The sequence below is a fragment of the Perca fluviatilis genome, chromosome 17 (genome assembly GCF_010015445.1).
Source record: "Perca fluviatilis chromosome 17, GENO_Pfluv_1.0, whole genome shotgun sequence".
Lineage (NCBI taxonomy): Eukaryota > Metazoa > Chordata > Actinopteri > Perciformes > Percidae > Perca > Perca fluviatilis.
The window spans coordinates 20476534-20500165 of NC_053128.1; the positions used below are offsets into that span (position 1 = coordinate 20476534).

A 23632-nucleotide genomic window follows, 5' to 3' on the forward strand; every position below is an offset into this window, starting at 1 on the left:
GGCATCTTAAAGTCACTCCCATGAATCACGGTGAAAGTTTGATTAGGACTAAAAATACTCCTACCTCAGAGTAGTACTTGAGAGTTATTTATAAAGCTTGCTACACACACTCTCAGCAATCATTACATGAATGTGCATATCGCTTAAAGGCAGCACTATCAACATGGCAGGAAGAAAGAACAATCATCTTGATGCAGACAGAACAACAGTCACTTTTCTTTTTAACTGTATGAGGAATACAAATCCAGTGCAACCAAAAGGTCTGTGACAGTGTTAATTAGTAGGCAAGAGATGCTGCTTGAGGAAAAAACCTGATAGATTAAATTCTTAGGAGGATGGAACATGCTGTAAAGTATTTTTGGTTGACGCCACATATTTAGACTTTATACTTGATATTGACTGGCATGCCAATTTCTAAGAGCATTTTTAAATATAACTTGCTTCAAGTGGCCCCAAAGAATTGCGGCAGCATGTAAAGATAAAACAAACTAAAGGAAAATTATAACTTATTTTAGTAGCAATTGATTTATTATAGATAAATAAATACACATATTTTCCAGAAGAATAAAATTAGTTCTACATGTCTGTGATCAAAATATGTTTAAAGCTCAGGTTTAGGGCAGCACTGCGAATATATAAAATTATTGTAACCTTGACTTTAAGCCTGTTTAACACCAGACTTTTTCTTAATGATTGGTTACTATAGCAACCTACGCTGGATCATTGCAAGTCTGCTTTTTAAAACAAACTGAGGACCATTAAGCAAGGCCAACTGATAATAAGCCTGGATTTTCCAGTTAGTATGGGTTGTAAAATATCCCTCTGTTGAAGTAGTGTGGAGAATTTAAAAAAAATAAAAAAGCAGGAGACAACACAGGCTGTTAGTGTTGTGGAGTTCTTGGAGTTGAAAAGAGTATTTTGGGAGCCCAGCTAGAACAAACCTTCCGTAGTTCTGACAAAGTGGGCGTCAGGGGCGTAGGCAGAAATAGTATTTTGGGCGGGCCAGTACAAAAGTGGGTGGGCCATTTTCTAAAAGACGAAGTAGCAAAAAGGACTAACTGAAAAAAACAGCAACGATTTTACCTTCCAACATACTGAATTACAACGGCAATAACAGTACTGTCTCCAACATGCTCAACCAACAAAACTCAGTCTAAAAAGTTTGTACACAACAATATAGCCTTGACAAAAACCTGTAGATTGTAACATATTCAGGCTAAAATATATTTGCACCGGCAGAAACAGCAGCATTGGCTCTGCACAGCAGTGTTATAAAATTAACCCTTTTATTGCACAAAGTGGCAACTAAACATGAACCCACACAGCAGAGAAGGCATTTACATACTGCAGGACATAGAATAGCCTACATCAGACAGAAATCACACATGTAACAATGCAACAGCATTGTTGCTTCAGGACTATGGTCAGATCATGAGCAGCAAATGGCTACCAGCAGTAAAAGAAAATCAAAGAATGAAAACTTCCAGCCAAGCATTGTTTAGCTAAATTATGAAAGATTATAAGATATTAAGTCCACGCAGAAAACTCAAAACGACGTCACTCAGAGAAGTTATCTTCTTATTTAATGTGGGCAAAACACAAACGCGTTTCAGCTAGAAGCCATCATCAGTATTCACCATTTCTTACTAAAATAGGAAGGTTACTAGGTTAGCTAGGTTACTTAATTAATAACACAAGAAGCGTGAAAGACGTTTGACTTAATATTACCTGTGTGAGGGCCTCCTCTCACGCTGATGGGCTGTCAGCTCCGCTGGGGAAATGTCTGCACATACTGCAGAAAAGCTCGTCCTTATTTACACTGGATTCCATCTAAGAAAACTGTCCATACCACTTTAAAGAGAAGCCATTGTTGTTGCGGTAACTTTTAACAGTGCATTGCTTAACACAGCTGTGGTAGCTAGCTACGTTGTCTAAACAGCCAGCTAGCTAACGTTAGCTGCTGAAGGCAGCCCGGAGAGTCTGCCTGTTGCAACCAACCATGTTCCGAAGGCGTTTGATCTAATTGTGTGATTGTTTGGTTTAAACAGTTTTTTTTTTAATCAGAAGAAAATACACATTAAACACACACAACTAGCTATTCCTGTTATTATTTCTTTTTTTGCATACATTTGAATATTTTTCATAACAAAACGTATTTTGATCAAACTTGGCTGGATGGGCCAGTGAGTAAAGTGGGCGGGCCAGTGCCGCCCTGGCCCATTACTGCCTACGCCCCTGGTGGCCGTTAAGAACAAAAACAGCCCTGTGTTTAATAAAAAAACGTTGGTGGGGGTGTGCTTCAGGTACCAGTTAGACAATCAAATGCGATCCAGGAAGTCTTGTTTGATTAATGGATCATCAATCTATTTGAATCATCAGACCCCAAAATACTGAACAGAGGTTTATACTATGAGACAAGAGTTTACAATTCTAGAATGTTATCACTTTCTCATACTTGATTGGCCAATTCAGCGACCTGCCAGGTGTCTTTGCATTGTGTATTCCAAAATATAACCCTGATTGTGACATCAAATATAAAATGGAGTTTGCATTTTCAGTTTTGTGAAATTGGCAGACTTAAACATGAAAATGCAAACTGTACTTTTGCATTTAAACATGTGAAATATGTCATGGTTTAAGTGTTTCTCAAATAAAAAATGCATTTTAATATGAATAATGGCTGGATTTTCCCAGGCTTTTTTTCAGAAATATTTCATAGCCATCAAAAGCTGTGGGCAAGAAGATATCAATGATATATTTATTAATACATCCAAATAGGAGGACCGTTAAGGTTGTCGTATCTTAATTTTATTTATGAATGTCCTCACCTATGCTTGGAGCAATGATGTTATTTGAGCTTTAATTACACTGACAAATGCCAGGAACCTACCAATTTGTAGAAAATACACAATTAGTGAGGGAAATGTATAATATACATGGTATTGGAGCCTTGAGGGGTTATAAATGCAATTAGTTAGGCACCCCAATAATCACTTGTGTAGCTGTATGTCCTTGTTGCCAATTAAGCGCAAATTGCATAAACCCTCTTGCTGTTAATTGAAGAAACTGGTTGTTTTTAAATCAACGGAGTTGGCTTTTCTGTGCCCCCTTTTTTCTTCAGACTTAAAATGATCAGGGCAGAGCAGAATAAACATATATTGTACAGTATTTAAATACATATTAGTAACACCTCATGAATTCTGCCAATAATGCAGCTGATTGAATTAACAGTCAGAAAAGACTGAAGAAAGTTTGGAAGTTGTTGCTCTGCTGCTAAATGATAAAACATTTTTCACATGGGTGCGTAAGGTGAGGGGCCTTCTGCTGGGGCAGCATTAGTGTGGCATATTGTGGAGAGAAGACTAAACCTGAACCAACTGGAGAAAGGAGGTTAGAAATTGATTTGGTCTTCCAGTTGCTCTATGCCATGCTGTTTTTGCAACAGATTGGCTTTAGACAAGATTTCACTCTGGTGTGCCAAGGCGCATGTCAGGTGTTCTTAATTGTCAACAGCCACCTGGCACAATACTTCCCACGGCAACAAAATTACCAAGAACAGAACAAGTAATCTGCATCCCTTATATCCTATCCCTCGACAGAGTTGGCAAGAAATGGCAATATACATGCACATTAAAAATGTATGTTGAAGATTTGTGTCATAACTAAAGTTCAATGTAGTATACCAGTTAAAAAAATTCAAAATTCAGTTTGAATCATGTGTTAGCAGTTTGTACAATTTGACAAATTCCAAATAAAAATGCATGGACAATTTATTTAATTCTTAAGAACTCTACTATATATTTATATACACTCAAATTTATACTGCAGAATTGAACAAATTTCCATTGAAATTCGTTTTGCTTTGTTTATATGGAGAGGTTACTCATAAAAATAATCAAATCATTATTACCTTTTCTATGACTTTCTCCCCAGGGATTCATCTGCCTATTTGTCTTGTTTATCTATGCTGCGTTTACACGTGGCTGGCTATTTTCATAAACGGACATTTCAACCTCTCCGTTTAAAAAAAAAATAACATTGTGCACAGCTGTCAGTTTTCAGAAAAAGTGTTCGTTTACATGTACCCGTGTATATATGCCGTTAATGCCGTCAAGAGCATGCCAAACCTGTAGGTGGCAGTGTAACGAGAAGCTCAAACCCACGTTAGCCAATCAGAATCCCGAAAATAGCAACAACAGCAACAAATCACTTTCTCTCTCTCGGCTTTCTAAACCTCCGTTTGTCTCAGTTTACATGCAAACGTGCAAACGAAGATCTCAAAAATCTCCACACTGGCTGGAGTTTTTAGAAAGACTCGTTTTCAGAGGCGAATTCTCCGTTTGCGTGTAAACGAATGGCATAAACGAAGGGAAATGTCTCCGGTTTTCAAAATAACCATGTACATGTAAATAGGGCCCTAGTCTAATTTAGCCTACCTCTGTTTGTCTGTCACAATGCAATCAAAGTTTGTCCTGTGTATTCTATTGCCGAATTACTATAAACAGAACTCTGCCCCTCTTTCTATGGCACAATGACATACTTTCCTGCAAATTAGGGGTGAACGTATTAAACTGCTGTGTTTTGGGGCTCACTTGGTTAAAGTGAATGCACTGTACCTGCAATAGCTCCTTAAGCCTTATCACATATGGCCTTCTCCCCTCTCCTGTTAAGAAAAGCACTTTTTAACTTTGTTGATAAAAGTGCTATAGAAATTGTTTATTATAAGTTATCTGTACTGTAAACTGTGCAAAGTTGTACTATGTTTTATTATTATTAGGTTATTTCTTACCCAATTTACAGTTTTGAATTCAGTCATATATAAAATACTGGTCGTCAGTGTCAGTAATATCCAGTGTCTTTATAAACAATGCTGGTCTCTCTCTATCTGTTAATCTGCAGATAGCTTCCGTTACTCCTGTGACATCTGTGGCAAGAAATATAAATACTACAGCTGCTTCCAGGAGCACCGTGACCTGCATGCAGTTGATGGTAACCAGGAGTTTTTGGACAATTTGCATGACAATTTATTTTTTTCTTTGAAACTCCAAGACTTGATCTGAAAAGCCATTTATAAGTGAACTTCCTATTTCACAATGTTCCCTCACATCAGAGTCTCTACTGCCTGCAGCAGCAACAAAAAATGAGTTGAATAGAAAGAGTAGATCAGAAAAAAGGGTAGCCTTTTTGCTACATAATAAACACAAAATACACTATTTAATGACCAATGGCCTGACTCTAATAATAGTCAGGTGAAGAAGTGCATTTCTAGTTCTCACTTCAGTGGAGGTAAACAAGGTCCACTCTTACAGAATTAACTGTAATTTGACAAGATTCAATATAGTCCTTAACAAGCACTTAACTCCAGAGTATTACTCCATGTAAAGCCATAGGAAAGAAGGTAGAGAACGTATAAATATGTTGGTAAACAGTGGGATGCCCTTGCCACTCTCACCTGAAAAACAAATTGCCCATTTCTTCCTCATCTCCATCCCCCACCTCTCTCAGATCCATATGAACAGGTAGTGTTGCCTGTGGATGGCCTTAAAGAGGAGGAGCCAGTTGAACCCTACCAGAAAATTGGACCAAGTAAGACTTTTTTTTTTTTTTTTATTAAACTTAAGGCCTTTACACACTGGGGGTGTGACGAATAAGCGTCAGGAAAATGTGAAATATCTACCATGTCGGTGGGACAGTTTAAGGTCCTTCTGGGAAGCTGCTGAAGGGATAGAGAAAGTGACGGGGATGCAGTGTGAGCAGATGAGAGAGAGCGATCGGAGCGTAGGAGTGTTAACACATGTTTTGTTACTGTATTAGAACTACACTTATATCAACAACCAGTGAAGAAGCCAATATGTTAACAAGTAAAAAGCAGTAGACATATTCTCTTTTTAGTGTCCATAGCCAACTAAAATATCCCCTTTCTTTTACCTCAAGTAAACGTAGCTAAAGTTAAGGCAAGTAACAGTCATTAACAACTTACAATTTCACTTTGTATCGCTCTCTAAATTGAATCACAATTCCTTCACCATTCATCTGTGTGTGTTGGTGTACTTGTAGCCCAGTTCCAGACCATAGATTCACAACGAGACGAGTTGAATCTTGCAACTACTTGCAACGCACCAGTCTGTAACGTTCTTAAACCTGCCAGTTCACACCAATGCGACGAGACGAGGCGGTGGATCATTTCCATAGCAACGACTCTTTGTACTTACGTCTAACTTCTGACTTTCAGGCTTTTTGTAGCTGGATATATAATTTGTTGTGTCTAAATATGATATGTGGATAACGGTTGATAATAAGATGCTGTTGCATTTCTAGTGACGAATCAATGAAAACGTTTTATTTCTCTAATTCACTGCTTTGCTTTTAGCGGCTCCCTCTCTTTAGTCAATCTCTAGCTCACTCGACCACATAACGTTACTGTGCTCGTGGGCTCTCGTTAAAACGGTCTAAAACTTTGCCATTTCGACCAGCTGACAGTTCGTAACTTAGAAATAAAACACACCCACTCCACACCGACACACACAGATGAATGGTGAAGGAAGATTCATTCAATGTAATTAAGCATCGCGTTAGTTCTTGCATGACACGGATGTCCTATGCCCATTAATTTAATTATCATTCCCACCAGTCACAACCAATCGCAGCCATTTTTCACATCAAGCAGTCCATTTAAATGTCTCCCTATTCCTCACTGCTTCCTGCTACGCCAATGCTGCCTCACACCGCTGCTACTGGCAAAGTTTGCCTCCACCACCCTCGATTCCACTTTCCTGGTTTATAGTGTCATCATAACTTAAGTTTGAAATTGTTTTTAAAATCTTAGTTAGTTTTTCTTATTATTTTGGGGGGCTTAGGAACATTTTGGGGTAGTTTCAGCCCCCCTAAAATAGACATAACGACGTCCATGGTTAACGGTGGTTAGCGCCAGAGACTTAGCTAACACTAAGCTACTGTATGCTGTATTATTGAGTTTCCTTTTAGCGAAATACTCTGAGTGAATTTAATTTCCTCTGGTAAACAGTTACGCGGTGTAGCCATAGATATGTATATATAGTGTAGCATATGTCTAGGGCTTTTATTGTGATAGGTAAGAACAGAAAGAGTCTCTGGTAAACGCTGCCTTTGTCAAGGTTGACAGAAGTAAAGTTTACTGTCTATACAGCCTCCAGTTGTTGTATTATGATCCTCATAATAAGTAAGCAACACAACGTGATTGGTTGACAAAATGTAATATACATACAGAAACTTACAACTTACATTTGATTTATGGGTCAATGATGAATAAGGGTTGGCCAGATGAAAAAATAAAAAAACTTTGAAAAAGCTTTTTTAAAGGCATCCTACTCGTTAAAATGTATATTTTGTTATTGTACATTTTATTTAATTTGAAATAAGATTTTCACAATTTTTTTTTTTTACAAAGTTAGGCCCAAATGGACCTAATATGTCAAGTGGTGTAACCACAAAGGAATGATTAATATTTAATATTTCATCCACTACATTGTTTGTGAATGCACTCTTACAAATATAACTCCTATTTCCAAATTTCACCCAAAAATAGATTTGATTAGGATTACTTCTAAATTTATTGCAATATCAAGTGGTAGACGTGCTGGAAACATTTGTTTTCTAAATAATCTTGGACAAATTGTGTAAAAAGTCTTAAAAAAAAAAAAATTCTACAGTGGAGTAGAGTATTACATTTTATCAAACATTAATTTACCTGCACATTATCATATTTTCAAGAAAAATACTGGTTACCCCATTTGACACAAACCAGTTACACCACCTGACGTGATGCTTGTAAGTGACACTAAACTCAAAGTAGTTTATTGAACTTGGCGTTTAATTTAATTTCAATGACAAATATTTAAATATATTTAAAACTCATTAGATTAAATTAAACAACTAACCTCTTAACAAATTGTGTGTGTATGTGTGAACAGAGTGTTTGTGTGTGAGAAAGAGGTAGACTGATCGGTAAAAGAGAGAGGGAGTAGCATTAGGGCTTTGACTTTTGCCCAAAAATCATATTCGAAGTTCGTTTGTATATTGATATTAATATTCAAATATTTATTAATAATATTTTGACCATTAAATGCCTTCACTTTAAAAAAAATATAATTAAGTCAGACCCTGAATTAAACACAAACGGTGTGCTTTCGTCGAGCCAGTGTGTGTGGGCGGTGTTGCCAACTTAGCAACTTTTTTTCACAAAAGCGACTAGCGACAAATCTGGCGACTTTCTGTAGAAAAGACAGCGACTTTCTGTAAAATAAAAAAAGAGTCGCCAGTATTGTCCAGCAAGCACGCAATGTATTTCTCTCCTGTGGCCGCCGAAACAGTCCTTTCTCTTCTGTTGTGTGACTGAGGAGCAGTCCCGCCCTCCCCTCTGTGCTCTCTCCTCATGTGCAGCAGCACTGAGCAGGCAGGTAGAAAGGGGAGAAGGGACAGGGTGCGGCACCAGTGTAGGTAGGAGAGACAGCATAACGCGACGGGAGAAAGACGCCGCTGAGCTGGCCTGGCCCTGGGCAAGCCTGCTTTCTTTGAGAATTAGGGGGGAATGCACCGCTACCGACCCACGGCCGAGAGACGTGTGTCACTGCGACATGTAGTTACATTTTGAAATGCGTGAAAAAGCCTCGGAATCTGAACTGAAATGCATTTACAAAAAATAATGCCCATAACAGGTTCGAATATTGAGGGCTGGCTAATATTTGTTCGAATATCATTATTTTTTTTAATATTTTAATGATATTCGAATAACAAAGTTCGGAGTCAAAGCCCTAAGTCTGTTTAGGATTGTGCATTCCCTTTAACATGTTTACAGGTAAAGGGCTCATATTATGCTTTTTGGGATGTCATAGGTTTACAAAGTAAAAAAGCCCAAAGTCTACAAACTGCTCCAAACAGCTCTGTTGTAGTCCAGCCTTTACTTCAGAGACAAATGTGCGTCACTTTGTAACACACGTTATAATGCTCGCCTAGCTGCTAGCATGGCACTCCCTCATACTCTGCTTCTGACTGGCTAGTAGTCCTTACCTAGCTACTGTCATGGCACGCCCTCATACTCTGCTTTTGACTGGCTAGTAGTCCTTACCTAGTTACTGTCAGGGCACGCCCTCATACTCTGCTTCTGACTGGCTAGTAGTCCTTACCTAGCTACTGAGCATGTGCGACTCCCGACAAAGATGGAACAGAAGTGAGATGTCTCACTCTGTAGCTAAAACAGAGAGCTCAACACACAGGGTGAAAAGAGGAGCTGCGGCAAAGTGCAGTACAACAAAGATATGGTGTTTTAAAAAAAAATTAAACCATGTAAAACTATTCTGCCTAATTATTAACCTGAAAATGAGCATAATATGAGCTCTTTAACTTATTCTGGTGCATTTATCTGAATTCAATTTGATAAACTTTAAACAGCATTTTTAATATTTAAGTAACATTTTATACTTAATTAAAATTAAATAATCCTTGAATGTTTTAGGTATTTTAAAGCTGCTGTTCTTGTACCACATTAGGGGTCACAGTTCAACTGCCTCATTCTATTTTATTAAATTGTTAAGAAATTATTGTAACATTGCAAAGTAATGATATAGAAATTTTAATTTAAGTCTAAAACCTTTTTTAAAAACTAAGCCTTGCACTATAATGATTTAGTCTATACTAGCTAAATAACCGATCTTAATAATAAAGTGTTGGATAAATTACCTCTTTTAAAAAATACAAACAATGAACACATACAAATCGTTCTAAATAGTAATTAAGTTCATATAACCTCTTGGACCAGTAACTGAACTAGTTATATTTGAAAAGATTTGCCAAAAATTGAGAGGCTTGTAATAAGAGTCAAATGGTGTAACCGTTTACACCATTTGACATTTCAATGTAAAATCAAAATTGTCATTATAATGGACACATATATCAGCATATGGCCTTGGTGTAAATAATCAAACATAATTTTTACACTAAATACTAATTTTTATTCAAAAGAATGTTTTTCAATGTTTTACTTGGGTCATACCATTTGACATGTGAACCAAAGAACTGAACTTTACCTAAAAATGTGTTATTAACCTTGTTATGCAGCAGTTATGCTGATCATGGGTCATTTTCTCTGATGTAACTTCCTGTCATGTGGTCTTCTTGCTGATTTTAAAGTGCCCATATTATGAAAAAATCACTTTTTCTGGGATTTGGGGTGTTCTTTTGTGTCTCTGGTGCTTCCACACATACAAACTTTGAAAAAAATCCATCCATGCTGTTTTGAGTGAGATACAGTTTCTGAATGTGTCCTGCTTTCAGTCTCCTAGTGAGCTGTTCAAAATCGGCTCGGACTGTGACGTCACTGTGACGAGCTGGCTAACCACAACCGTTAGCTCGTTAGCATGCTAACCGTTAGCATTAGCATGATAACGCTAATGCTAACACTAGCATGCTACGTCGTTCTCAATAGCAAAGCACTGCTACAACACACACAAGTTCACCATAATCTACAAAAGAACTACTTACATGTGTGCCCTCATTTAGAAGTCTCCCTGCTAATCCTGCCTTGTAACTGACCAAAGTTGGAGAAACAGGCTTTCTTTTACTGTCTCTAGAGTTAGCTAGCTGACATGCTCTACATCTGAGCTACTGAGCATGTGTGAGTGCAATCAAAGATAGTACAGAAGAAGAAGAAGAAAAGAGGTCTCACTCTGTAGCTAAAACAGAAACCAGGTGAAAAGAGCATCTGCAGCAGTGAGAGAGAGCTGTGCAGTACAACAAAAATATGGTGTTTTTTGAAAATTAAACCATGTAAACCTATTCTGGTACAATCTTAAAATACAGTTATGAACCTGAAAATGAGCATAATATGGGCGCTTTAACAAAATGGCACCTTAAATGGTGGTTACACCCAAGGGGGTAAGCTTCGCTTCAGAACTCAAACCTCCTATGGCGCCATTTTGATGCTACAAAGAGATCACCTCCCGTTAGCATTCCACTGACTAGCATTCATTTTGACGTCACCTGACAGCGAATAACTTTACATCTGAAGCGTTTACAGACTCGATTTGTCCATTATTTATTTCTGAAGAAACACGACAATGTATAAAAGGCTCCATTACCTTGTACCTCACGTTATGGCTACGTAGGAGACGTTTTTGTAAAAATAGGCTAACGATTGTGTCACATAGTAGAGGAATTACCGTATAGTACAGGAGAAGCTCGCAGGCAGTTTCGACTTACATAAGTTGTCTAGGTTTAATTACTAATGTTAACTACAATTTTAGTTAGCAATAATTAACCTGTGCCCATTTTATATCCTTACATATACCTACGCTCTCCTTCTCTGTAAGATTGGGAATGATTGAGATTTCTCTTGGCACAGCTACCAGAACACTTACAACTTTCAGACACATTGCTCACGTCTCATTTACGTTGTCTCTCTCAGTTGGAGGCTGCGCAGTAAAGCTAGAGATCACCGGAAAAGTGCTTTTAATAGCCTTCACTGGTATCCGTCCAGAGCAACGGGATCTGTTGGTCCATTCTTATATACTGTCTATGGTTATACCCTTACACCACTTGACATTTCAGGAAGCTAGCATGACTGACAGGATAAGTTATTAATATAAATATAAGCATTATTTTAAAATATATTGTAAATATGTATAATAACCTTTAATTTAGGTTAATGCCCAAGTAGTTTATGGGATCTTTTATTAAGAAATTTGACCTTTTTAAGCAAGCTAAAAATGTTGGTACAAAGTTTTGACGGTTACACCACTTAGACATTTTTGCCATTAATTGCCAATCATTCTCTTAAAATTAATTAAAACCAAACTCTTTAAAATATGGCCTCTAAAAAAGTATGTATTGACATAATTTGTTTGTTTTTTAAATTTAATTTAACCTTATAGACCCAAAAAAATGGGCGTCACGTCATTGACCCTTATACCTTCCAGATGAAATACATTAGATTTGGATAATTTGTCACTGTAACCCCTTGTTTCAAAACGATTTGATTTTATTGGTGGTTATATTTCAATGATTATTTTAAAGGGGTAAATCCAACATCTAACATTTGCATCATTCGTTTGATTTTTCTTAACATGGCATATATTTGACAGCTTGAAGTCCATCGTGTCCAGTTCAGGGTACTGGACATCGTTTAATGAACAAACTTAAGTCATGGTGATGATCCAAGTTAGAAAAAGAACACTAAGCATTTGAGCTAACTTCACACTGGAAAGGTTTCAGAACATGAGTCCAAAAGTCCTCCTCCGCAGGGGAAAAAGCACTCGCCCACCTCCGCGGAGACCGCGGGTTCAACCAATGGCAGCGGGTGTCCCTTCAAACACAATTGGTGGTGTTCGCAGGTGGGAAGCCTGCACTTTTCACTGCACTAATGACTCCTACTGATTGGGGGGGGGGTAGCCTAAACCTCCACACACTGTGCAGGGAGACCCCTGAGTTTTTATGTTCGCTATTATTAAGGTATTGCTAAATGTATATTTACAGTCGGTAAAACATACCAGAATCACCAGCTCCTTCATCTTCTCCACTCTATTTGGACACCTTAGTGACACCTTTAACATTTTTTTGCTTCTCCCTAGTGAAATAAGACACGATTCATAAAATGATTCAGTCCCCCCTTTTTTATTTTTTATTTTATTGGAACACAATTCGTCCAACATACTGGACCTTAATTGATATGATACAGATTTTATTACTGACATGGATTTTGATGAAAACAAATGTTTGATTGTGTGTTTTCTTGTCTGCAGAAACTGGGAGCTATGTTTGTGAGTTCTGTGGGAAGCAGTACAAGTATTTCAACCCATACCAGGAGCATGTTGCTCTTCACACACCTATGGGTAAGTCTGTTTAGTTACGGCAATGTAGTATTGTCAGATTGGATGTCACCGGTTGGAGCATTGAACTGCAATTTACTCTGAGAATCTATGTTGATCTATGTAGGCTCTTTTGATTTGAAGACATCACGGGTACAGGAATGTGGTAGCATGGATATGAGTAAATTTGGCCACAGCCAAACCGGTAAGATTAAAAGTAAGCATTTTTTTTATTTTTTTATCCTACATTTTCATCAGTAGTTTTGTTGATTTGATTGTATAATGCAAGGACAAGTTTGCATGCCTCATAACTCAAAACACACACACACACACGCACACGCACTCTCTTAGTTGTGCCTTCTTCGGATGGTAACTAATTGAAATTTGATCATCAAAGCTCAGTATCATGCACCTTGAGAGCAGTATTGTTTTTTTTAACCTTTACTTTTAAAGTATAATTTATACATTATATCTGTCATTGATAAGGTAGAATTTGAATGCTTCATAATTGGCTGATTAATTGTAATATTGTTGGCAATGAGTCAGGTCAAAATTGAGCAGCGATCAGTGTTGATAAAATTGATACAACCGAGTAAGCATTATCAGAAACTAAACTCCAATTGGCTGTACTGTAGAATAATTTATTTTTAAAATGTCAGTTTGACTCTTATCGCCCACACGACCACAGAAGTGCAGCCAGTCAGTTTACTGTGATATTGGCATAGCTGGGTTTTAGGCCAGGGACCATCACAATAATATCACAGTCCTGCTGTGAAGGCGTAGTAGGAATTCGTAAGAGCATGCCTCACTATTGCTAAAGTGTGTTACACCGAGCCAGTGGAAAAAGGATTTAAATTTACTAGGTTCTGGGTCACCTTGCCACTGTATTTGTGGCAACCCTGCTGGAAACTATTAACCTCCTAGTGAATGTTTAATTGCACAATTTAAGTGATGGTATATTGAAAGTTTTTTCTTTTCTTGTTAGGACTTTTTTTGTTGTTGTATTGCCTCGAGCACATAAGCACACTAAAATGATGTTCAAAAACATTAAAACATTTATTACAGTTCATACAGATTCTTAATTTTTCACCAAATGTTATTCTTTTGAAGCCTTTGTTTCCAGAAATATTCACAAACTAAAAGAAAACCTCAATTAAGTACATTTTGTTTACTTTACCAAAGTAAAATCGAATACAACGATCTGTATTTTAGACTATTATTTGACCACATTACATATAGTCCATTGTCAATATTGCAGGCAATTTCTTGCTCCATTTCTTCACCAAAACTTTCCTGGGTGTCATAAATGATTGATTTTAGTCCCAATTGGTACTGTATTTCTGCTAAGAAGCGCTCTGCCTTAAAGAACTATTTAAAGAATGGCACGCACTCACATCTTAGAAGTGGGTCAAAAAGATGGACTGAATAGGAGAAATTAAAACCATATTAAAATGTAATATGAAAATTTGGATCCTTTGTCAAGGCTGTTAGCGTGATTGATTTGCCTGCCGCAAATTAAAACTGAGATTAATAAATTGCATGTCATTGACTTCGCTCCAACTTAACTGTTATGTGAGTTTTTAGCTTAAATTAAGAATATTATTCACATTATTTAGCATAGACATGTCACTGTGTTTTCACTTACAGACAGTCCATTCAGGCGGAAACTGGAAGGTGCAATTCAGTCTAGTCTGGTTGACACAAACAGTTCACAGAATTCAAGCGGTGAGCTCTGAGTCACTTATTTTATGTGGATGTGTGCGTGTGTCTTTGTGTGGAAATGTATCACTTCTGCTCGAATGGTGAAATGTATTTTCAGTTCTGCTACAAAGCAGGTGTATGTGAGTGTCAGTATAGATAGAAACAGTATTTCTGCAGACAGAGTTTTGCTGATGATTGGGGCTTAAAATTGAAATGGAGGGGCAGTAGATGATGTAAAGAGGTTTGTGTGACCTACCTTGCATCAATTGTTACTATATAAAACTCCGTCCAAGAGCTCTATTATTATAATTCTACACCATACTCAGACCGTATATTGAATACCATGTTGGATCACCTTTGGCTCTAATAACACTCACTAACATAACCTAACACTGCCCCACATCATGGCAGTAACTCTAAAAAGACCTGTTGTTAAAGACCCAAAACACATTTTCTTAATCTGTTTCTTATATGAACCGATTTTCTGCCATTGTTACAAAATTCTTCTTTTTTGTCATGAGTCTGTGCCATTTTGTCTTTCTTTGTTTCCCTGGTGCTGGAATTAATCAATACGTCTCTGTAATAAATGCAGTTTTTAAATTGGTTGTATACAGTTTACATCCCCATCACTCACTGATGAGGGAGGTCTCACAGACACGGTTTGGTAGCACAAACAATCAAAGAAATCTAGAGTAAATGCTCTTTGATTGCAAATCTTGCTTGCCTTTTTAAAAGAATAACATTAAACACTAAAGCTACATACTGAATAAACAAGGGAAAAGAGTGATGGCCCACTGTGTCTGTAGTTTTAACTCCCTCCCTGTTCTCTTGTCCACAGGAACTCCGAGCCCTCTGGTGGCCAGCACCTTCTCTACAACACAGAGTAAGTCCAACCCCACCTTCTGCTCAAAGCAGAAAATATGCATGTTGCCTCCTTCTCATTTCACCTTTTTTTTCTGGTATGCTTCAATTTTTCTTAATCTGTCATTGTTTGGTGCAAATGGTTTCTCTGTAATCCATTGTGATTCAACAGATTGTCCGCATTTAGCTTCATTATCACGAGGGACTGTCTGGACAGGATTGTTAACATTAGCCATATTGTACATCTGCATTGTGTTCAGATAGAGCTGTGTGTTGTAATGACATGCATCGCCTGACTCATACTGGATAAAGATAGTTGGAAAAGCTGTTTTTAAGTGTTTTTATTTTAACATGTAAACATGAATTTGTTTATTATGCTATGGTGTTATTTATGTTGCCTTTATTTGATAGGACTGCAAATGAGGGGAATTATTGAGAGATGGGGAGGGAGAATGACATGTAAGAAAGCATTTTCAAACCGGAACATTGTAATTACATGACCAGTGCCTTAAACCCCACTAGGATGCCCCAACATACACATTTTAAACATTACTGCAATTATTTTCAAAGTATCATCACACTTTTTCAGAAATGCAACTGCGAATTGAGTCACTTAGGGCTGCAGAAATCACAAAAACAGCAACATCTTGGTGGAACTGACTTCCAAAGTATATTATCAGGGATATTAGAGGCTAATAGATGTAAAGATGCACAGTGTATTAATTTTCTTCTCCAACAAAGAGTCAATGCTCTTCTGGGCCTTGTGATTTTTTAGAACCCTACACTTGTGGTGCCTGTGGCATCCAGTTCCAGTTCTACAACAACCTGCTGGAGCATATGCAGTCCCATGCTGGTGAGTCCACGACTACAAATGCATGTCAAGCTCAGGCAACAGGCACCCTGTTGTGGGTTTAGTGGCTGCAATGCATGTGAAAGTCTGTATGATTACACATAATCCTTATAAAGGTATAGGCATTAAATTCTTAAAAACACAACATTTAATATAAAGTTTCAGGGAATATAATGTTGTAATATGGGTTGTTGCAGATCTGGTTCTGAGGCTGCTGGATTCTGTTGCAAAAGCTTCGGTGCATTGTACTGTAAATGTAACCATAAACAGTAGTGCATTATCTTTAATTATTCATTTAGCATATACAATGTCAGAAATAAAGACCAATTCCAATTTCAAGCAACCACAGCCAAAAGGCAAAAAGAATAATTAAAATGGTATAAAAAAACAAGCATAGGAAGCTGTAACCACCAAATGTTATGTTATTTTTACTTGACAAGTGACTAAAGTGCAGTTTGTTTACCTTCTTATGCATGTATCATGTTTCCTGTCCTTGTATGCAGATTAAATGATGGAGTTATCATCTGGACAGTCTTAAAATACTTCTTATCTAGCGTTCACTTTTATGATGATTTTTAGTTTGACATTGCTTTTAGGGCCTTGCTTTTTGATTTCTTGCTTTGACACTGACTTCATTTAAAGACGTACCCTGCAGGATTTGTGGCTGATCTTATGTGAGAATTGACTGAGGAAACAAACCTATTGAAATTATTTTTGTAAACCTGGTCAGCTGATTTTGAAGGTACAATTTGTTAATGACAGACTCAGAGAGGCCAAGTAATGTGTTTTTGTCTTTTCTTTTGCTGACATGTTGTGTTTGTTTAATTTTGTGTCATTCTTTTATTCTTTACATTATTATCCATTGGAAACACTTTCTCCATTAAAACCATACAATATTGTCGCCTCTGCCTAATCCATGTTCCATGTCTGTATCTCCTCAGCGGACAATGAGAACCACACCAAAGGGGACTCTCCCAAAACCTCCTCAGCCTCCGGTCCTCAAGAGCAGCTGTGGAGAGGCTCTCAGGCTCCGGCCCATTCCTCAGTTAAACTACAAATCCCGCCTCAAAGTATCTCCCAGAGAAACCACACAGTCAGCCGTAAGTGCTGCAATCAACTTCATTCATTTCACACTGTTAGTTACTGTACTCTATATACGGGGCTATGAAACTATGTTGTTAGAAAATTGTTGAAATGGAATTATGTAGCCTCTGGTGGTTAAGAAGCATACTATATACCGGCAACATCTCTGCTTCGATTTTTGCTGAGGAGCTTTGTTGCATGCCCAAGTAATGCCAAGTATAGCCTCTAAATCTTCCCTCAGTTTAAAGAGAATCTGGTCTGTAAAACAAAGCCAGGTTATGTCTTTTATTATTCTCTATGATTCTGTATTGTCTTTTCCCATCTAAGATACCATGTTTTCTGCCAATATATTGAAATAAAAAAAACATTAACACTTATTATCTTTCTTATGTTTACTCTGCCTTCCTGTCCATTTATCTGCTCTCCATGCTGGCAGAGAATAACGGACTACCTGAGAAGGAACGACAACAGGTGGCTGAGCGCCTCTTACGGGTAATGTGTTCAGATCTGAGCATGCTAAACGTGCTCAACAGCAAGGACTTCCTGAAGTTGGCACAGACCCTAGTGGATACGGGTGCTCGTCATGGTGCCTACTCCACCCGTGATGCTTTTGGCAACATGAGTGCCTTGGCACTGCGCCAGCTGCCCCGCATGTACAACCAAGTCAAAGTCAAAGTCACATGTGCTCTAGGCTCCAATGCTTCCCTTGGTATCGCTGTCACCTGCCACTCCCAGACATCAGGCCCAGATGCTTGCTATGTTCTAACAGCCTACCAGGTGGAGGGGTCGAGACTGAAGCGCTATGTGCTCGGTGTGAGGGAGGCTGAACTGAGGGAAGGGCCCGAGCAGGTTCACCACTGGGTGCAGAATGTGCTGTCTGAGTTTGTGATGTCAGACATTCGCACAGTGTATGTCTCGGAGCCCAAAGTCTGGGCAGCAGGATTTGCGGGATCGCCACTTGGTGGTGGTGGCCGGAGCAGGATATGCTTGCGATGCGCGGGGTGTTCACTCGGGGCAGTTGTCCAGGCTGTTCTTGGGAAGCGCAGCCTCCAGGCTCGAGGCCTTCATGAGTTGTCTGAGCTTCTCTCAACGTGCCGAGATATTGCCTCCTCCACCACGCTGTCCCTTCGTGAGGAACAGTGCACCAACACATCCACAAGCACAACTGAGGAAGGTACACAGGGCAGCCCTTCACAATGCCCCAACCCTCCTTGCTGGGATCGTATGGCTGAAGCTCTTCTGCAGGTCCATGCCCACTTTGAACAGATTTGTGAGGCTTATGGACGCAGTAAGACCACGGCTCCTCTCCTCCAAGGTCTCAACAAGCATCTGCTAGGTACGCTGGCTTGTCTGCTGGCACCTCTGCGTCTGGCAGCTCTGGAGCTGAGCAGCCAGAGGAGACCAACCTTACAGCAGGTGCTGCCCGTCTACCTACGCTTGGAGAAGTTTTTCACTTCCAAAGCTGGAGAGGCTGGAACCGGCACGGCTAGCAAACTCTGCCACTACTTCCTTGAAGCACTTAAGGAAAATTTCAAGGTACTGAACTGTTATTGCTTAGATGAAGTTTCTTAAATGAACATTTTTGCTCTAAAAGTGATAAGATTCCTCTGAAATTTTGTAAGGAATAAGGTTCTTGAAATATTGCTGGTAGTTTTGATTGAACTTTGCTTGAATAAAATAGTCAAACTGTTAAAGTTTAGATTAAAAACCAAGAACTATTTGAAAATTAGAGTTTACAGATCTGACCAGACATGTGATGCCAACTTGACAGTCTGTATGATTGGTTCCAAAAACGTATTGAGGTTCAATACCCAACCCTAGTAAAGAGAGCCTTGATATATGATGAATGCATATGAGTTATTGGTTTAAGGAAGGACTGACAGTCATTGAAATGTTTTCTGTCTTTAGGTTGAACGAGCCCACCAGGTAGCCATGGTCCTGGACCCACAGCTCAAGCTGCGTTCAGTGCCAGCATACCAGCATGAAGATATAATCTCGCGTGCATGCGAAATGGCTGCTGAATCCAGGGATGGAGGTATGACTGGTGGTGGAGGTTCAGGTGGTGAAGAGCGGGACAATGATGGCCCACCAACCCCTAAAATAAGCCGCGTAGAGGGAGGGGGAAACAACGGTGGCACTTTAAGGGGGACCTCCTCATCTTGCACAGTGTCTGGTAATGATGAGAGTCAGAGCCAAGTTAGACAAGAGATTTTTCAATACTTGGCTGAGCCTCTTCTCCAAGGCACACCTGACCTCTTCCAGTACTGGAGCTCAGCAGTGAATGAGAAGTTTCCCAGGCTTGCTCGCTTGGCAATGTGGCTCCTTGCTGTGCCTGCTGTGGGCATACGCAATGAGTGTGCAACTGTGTGCGAGCAGAGCCTGGCTATGAAGAGGAGGCAGCAGGTAACCACTGAGGAGATGAACAAACTAATTTTCCTTCGCTCAAACATGGGCTAGGAGAGAATCTTGACCAACCCTTATCAACCAAACCTTCACCCCCAACCAATGACTGAAGACTATTATTTATATACTGTAGGTTTAGAACAACTGTAAACTTAAATGTGTTAAATACTCATCGAGAAAGATATTTACAGGAAACTCACATTGTATAGGTTGCAACACCATAAAACAATATGACTTATTACATTTATATGGTCCTTTCATACAAACAGTACTTTACAAACTCCATATAAGAAAGGACTGTTTGTAAAGTACTGTGGACAAAATGTAGGGGTGGAACGGTAACTCAAAAGATTGTCTCGTTTGGTACGCCACCCTCGGTTTGGGATGCACACGTAAGCAGGATCAGTCTTATCATGGCCAGTGACTTGAATTACTCCAGCCTACTGACTAAACTGGTAAAAGGCTGCAATGCTGTTATTCTCACTGACTGGCAACATTTTCAGGTAAAGTCAGCGTTCACTGCTTGGAACGACTGTCACAGACCTCTGAAAACACACAACAGTAAGTAATGTTGCATATAGCTACAGTATTTGGGGAATGATCATTTTCATTGGTGTACAACAAAAAAATCAAGAGGTGAATCTTCACTGCCATTGCATCTCTGCCGATTAAGTGTACTAGGTTTATTATTTACTATTGCGTATCACTGAAAATATTTATTTCAGCATCAGGTCAGGAGCTAAATCATTGCAGCTAATTTGAAGGTTGCTTCAGTGGCCTAAAAATGTAGTTGTGGATCATTGTATGCATTTTTCATTCAAAAGGGTAAAACACAGCTGATAAAAACATTAATAGGGATATGATGCTTTCCGGTTGTTGTTTTTTGTTACAAAAAGAAAAGTCATCCAATGGTTTGTTTTCTTTCTAAAATTAACTCAAGAGGCCTTATGCTGCTGGATATGCTGGTCAAAAGGCTAGATTAGCACAGAAGGGCCTATATCATGAAGTTAACTTGAATAAAGTCAAACCTTTTGTTGAATTTTTTTCCGTGCACAGAGAGGACAGAATCCTATTAGAACTTGTTTGCGGTCAGCTTTTACCAACAGGGAATTAAATGCCATTTTGGATAAACCAATATTTTATTATCTTTTAATACCTGATGGTACAACCCAGCTTGTATGTCAGTAAATACACAATAATGACATCTAGAGGCCATTTTGTGTGGCTTGATGATAGTTTCCAGTGCTGGTACTTAAGGAATGTCTCATCAGTCAGCTCTGTGAAAAGAGATGTCAATACACTTCTTTATATTGGAGGTGTTTTACCTGTGCATTTCCCTCAGATAAACAGCAGTAATATTATTAGCCATCAGTTTGGTAAGCTTGTTGGCAAGGATTTAATGCATACTTGCATAAATCCTTGTGTGGATGTTGCCCACTGTGTGTATGGGTGTTGTTTATTATTATTATTATTATTATATTTGTGTGTGTATATATATATATATATATATATATATATATATATATATATAATATATATATACACAACTAAAATTATCATTGCTATTTTTATTCTTTACTCTATTTTTATATTTATCATTCTAATTTAAACATATTTCTATTTTGAAGCAATAAGCTTCAAGGGCATAGTTTCAATTGTTATCTACTAAAAATGACTGTTCTCATGACGCTCTTACAGTTAATCATCATTAATGGTAAATTATTTTCTGTTTGTGAAATCAACGGGATTTTCTCAGGAATGAGTGCACCCAAGCAGGCGCCACCACTTTTTCCCCTTACTCTACTGAAAACCCATCAAACTTTGACCTCAATACCGAGGTATGTACTGAACCGTGACTTTTGTGAAACGTTCCACCCCAAATGCAGTTAGTGCCATTTGCAACAAACAAAATGGATCAGGGTGAGGTTTTTTTTTCTTTCTTCAAGGATAAAGCAAATTCTGCCAGTACATTCACTAAAGTCAACAAATGCATACTAATAAAGTTAAGTTATTTATTTATTTTATGGATTCTAGTATACATTTACACAAGCTAATACCTCCTGTAATGACTTGGATGAATGACAGTTATACTGTAAATTTGTTTGTTGCCTTTGGTACTAATTAGTCAAGTTTAGTCAAAGTTTCTTTCATGCAACCACCTTAAACCCTACAGTCAGAACCAACACCATGCCTTTTTATTGATGTTAAATGGCCTTGTTTTCACCATGCTTTCTAAAGCTTGTAGTTTGGTTTTTCACTCCTGTAGACCCAAAGGGACCTCTGGCTGATGATGTTTGAAACCGTGTCCTCTAGTGGTCAAATGTGGACTTTTTAAAACATCATGGACAACTGGTATTTGACAAGTGCTTTATTCCAAAGTTCAAGTCACCTCTTGGGTATAAACAGGTCAGGAATTATTTCAACAATAACACAGCCAAGCACAAGTATCCATTGTATTAAACTATACTGAAAACCTATACTCAGTAGGTCAGCTCTTCATTGTGTTCATACCAGAGCAGGAAAATGTATCAATACTGATATTGTGGTATGAGACTCCCATTTGGATTTTGTTCATGTTAATATTTGTGGTGCAGCTTAAATATCGTCTTTTAATCCAAAAGGATGTAGTTCAGTTATTTGATTTGGCTCCTCCACATGAATTAAAAGTTACATCATACTCTTTCAGTCATTAAATTAAATATTAAACACAAATGGTCATAACTCAAAATATCAACTGTAAAAATAAACATTAACTATATTTTTTTCTCAATTTTTCCCAGCTTTAGGCCACAGTACAACTTAAGGTACAGTCACATTACACTACAATGAATATTCACTTAGTCTCCCATTCATTTTCTATTGAATTTGACAAATTCAAACATCCATTTCCTGTGTCCGTATGAACTCCATGGGTCAGAGTTCACTTTTGTTCAACGTTTACCTCACAGATGTGCACGGTCGGCCAGTAGGAACACTGATGAACTGTACTTGGAAATGGAGGAGTCACTATTCTAGCCCTGTGGCGCCACCTTCTTTTGTGCAACACCAGACTAAAAACTGCTGCATCTCCCTCATAGACGGTTTACAGTTAGTGATCGCTCTGATCAACATTTATTTATAATCATGGTTAGAATTGTGACATGTCCTTTTTAGAGGCTGAGTGCAGGGCAATTTTGTTAAATGTGACTGTACCTTTTAGTTTCTAGGCCACAGGAAGTAGGAAGTCAGTACACTGCACATTGGGAATTATAGGGCATTTGAGTGAATGGTTTGCAAAGTGTAAAGCCAAGAACAGACAGGTCTCCCTAAAATGCAAATCTTTTTAGTCCACCTGAATGCAGTTGTGTCATTTTTAAGTTATATAAGAACATTTGTCAACTTTTTATTACAAATGCATTAAAGGTTGAAAATGCTTGAATTATGTCTGTCAATCAAAGGTGAATGGCTCTTGCAAACTACAATGTTTTGATAGATTGTTGCCCTCCTTACCTCCATTTACAGCTTTGATTTAGTGTTTCATAAATGCTTTTCTCTTCTTTAAAGTGATTGTTCGGGTAATTGGTCCCTTAAGCACCATGAAACCGGCCAAACACCCTCTTCAGAAGTTTTTTCACCTGGTTGATATTGGGAGAGTTAGCGAGAGTAGCGTTAAAGCATGAAGTAGCTTATGGATCGGTGTCTCTTAACATTACCCCACTAATAATGACGACGAATGATGCCAGGTGCCTACTATCAGTATATATAGGTTATGCACTCATAAAAGCGTTGGATTGTAAAGTTTGTAGGTACACCAGAAGGTTATGTAAATAACACTTGCCTGCTGGCTTCTGCTCTCTGCTGTTGTTGCTGCTGTAAGACGAGTGCTTAGGGACATCTACAAATTACAACACCGAAAAGA

General features: G+C 38.3%; 1 protein-coding gene and 1 long non-coding RNA gene across 11 annotated transcripts in view; both read left to right on the forward strand.

Moving 5' to 3' along the window:
* The window catches only part of znf618 (zinc finger protein 618), a 39412-nt gene extending 18178 nt beyond the window's left edge, over nucleotides 1–21234 (forward strand). For 6 of the 10 annotated variants that reach the window (XM_039779996.1, XM_039779998.1, XM_039780000.1 and 3 more), the window contains 10 exons: nucleotides 4900–4989; nucleotides 5506–5586; nucleotides 12771–12860; nucleotides 12964–13053; nucleotides 14484–14561; nucleotides 15376–15420; nucleotides 16174–16251; nucleotides 17190–17348; nucleotides 17768–18867; nucleotides 19240–21234. In XM_039779996.1, the coding sequence (XP_039635930.1) occupies nucleotides 4900–4989; nucleotides 5506–5586; nucleotides 12771–12860; nucleotides 12964–13053; nucleotides 14484–14561; nucleotides 15376–15420; nucleotides 16174–16251; nucleotides 17190–17348; nucleotides 17768–18867; nucleotides 19240–19788 (2360 nt within the window). In that variant the 3' untranslated portion in view covers nucleotides 19789–21234. The remainder of the gene's footprint in view (nucleotides 1–4899; nucleotides 4990–5505; nucleotides 5587–12770; nucleotides 12861–12963; nucleotides 13054–14483; nucleotides 14562–15375; nucleotides 15421–16173; nucleotides 16252–17189; nucleotides 17349–17767; nucleotides 18868–19239) is intronic. The other 4 variants (XM_039779997.1, XM_039780001.1, XM_039780002.1 and 1 more) reach the window with 4 other exon arrangements.
* A 54-nt stretch (nucleotides 21235–21288) lies between these two features.
* On the forward strand, nucleotides 21289–23152 carry LOC120545557. The gene is made up of 2 exons (XR_005636710.1): nucleotides 21289–22140; nucleotides 22515–23152. It is a non-coding gene; the product is annotated as an uncharacterized LOC120545557 (long non-coding RNA).
* Nucleotides 23153–23632: the final 480 nt, after the last annotated feature.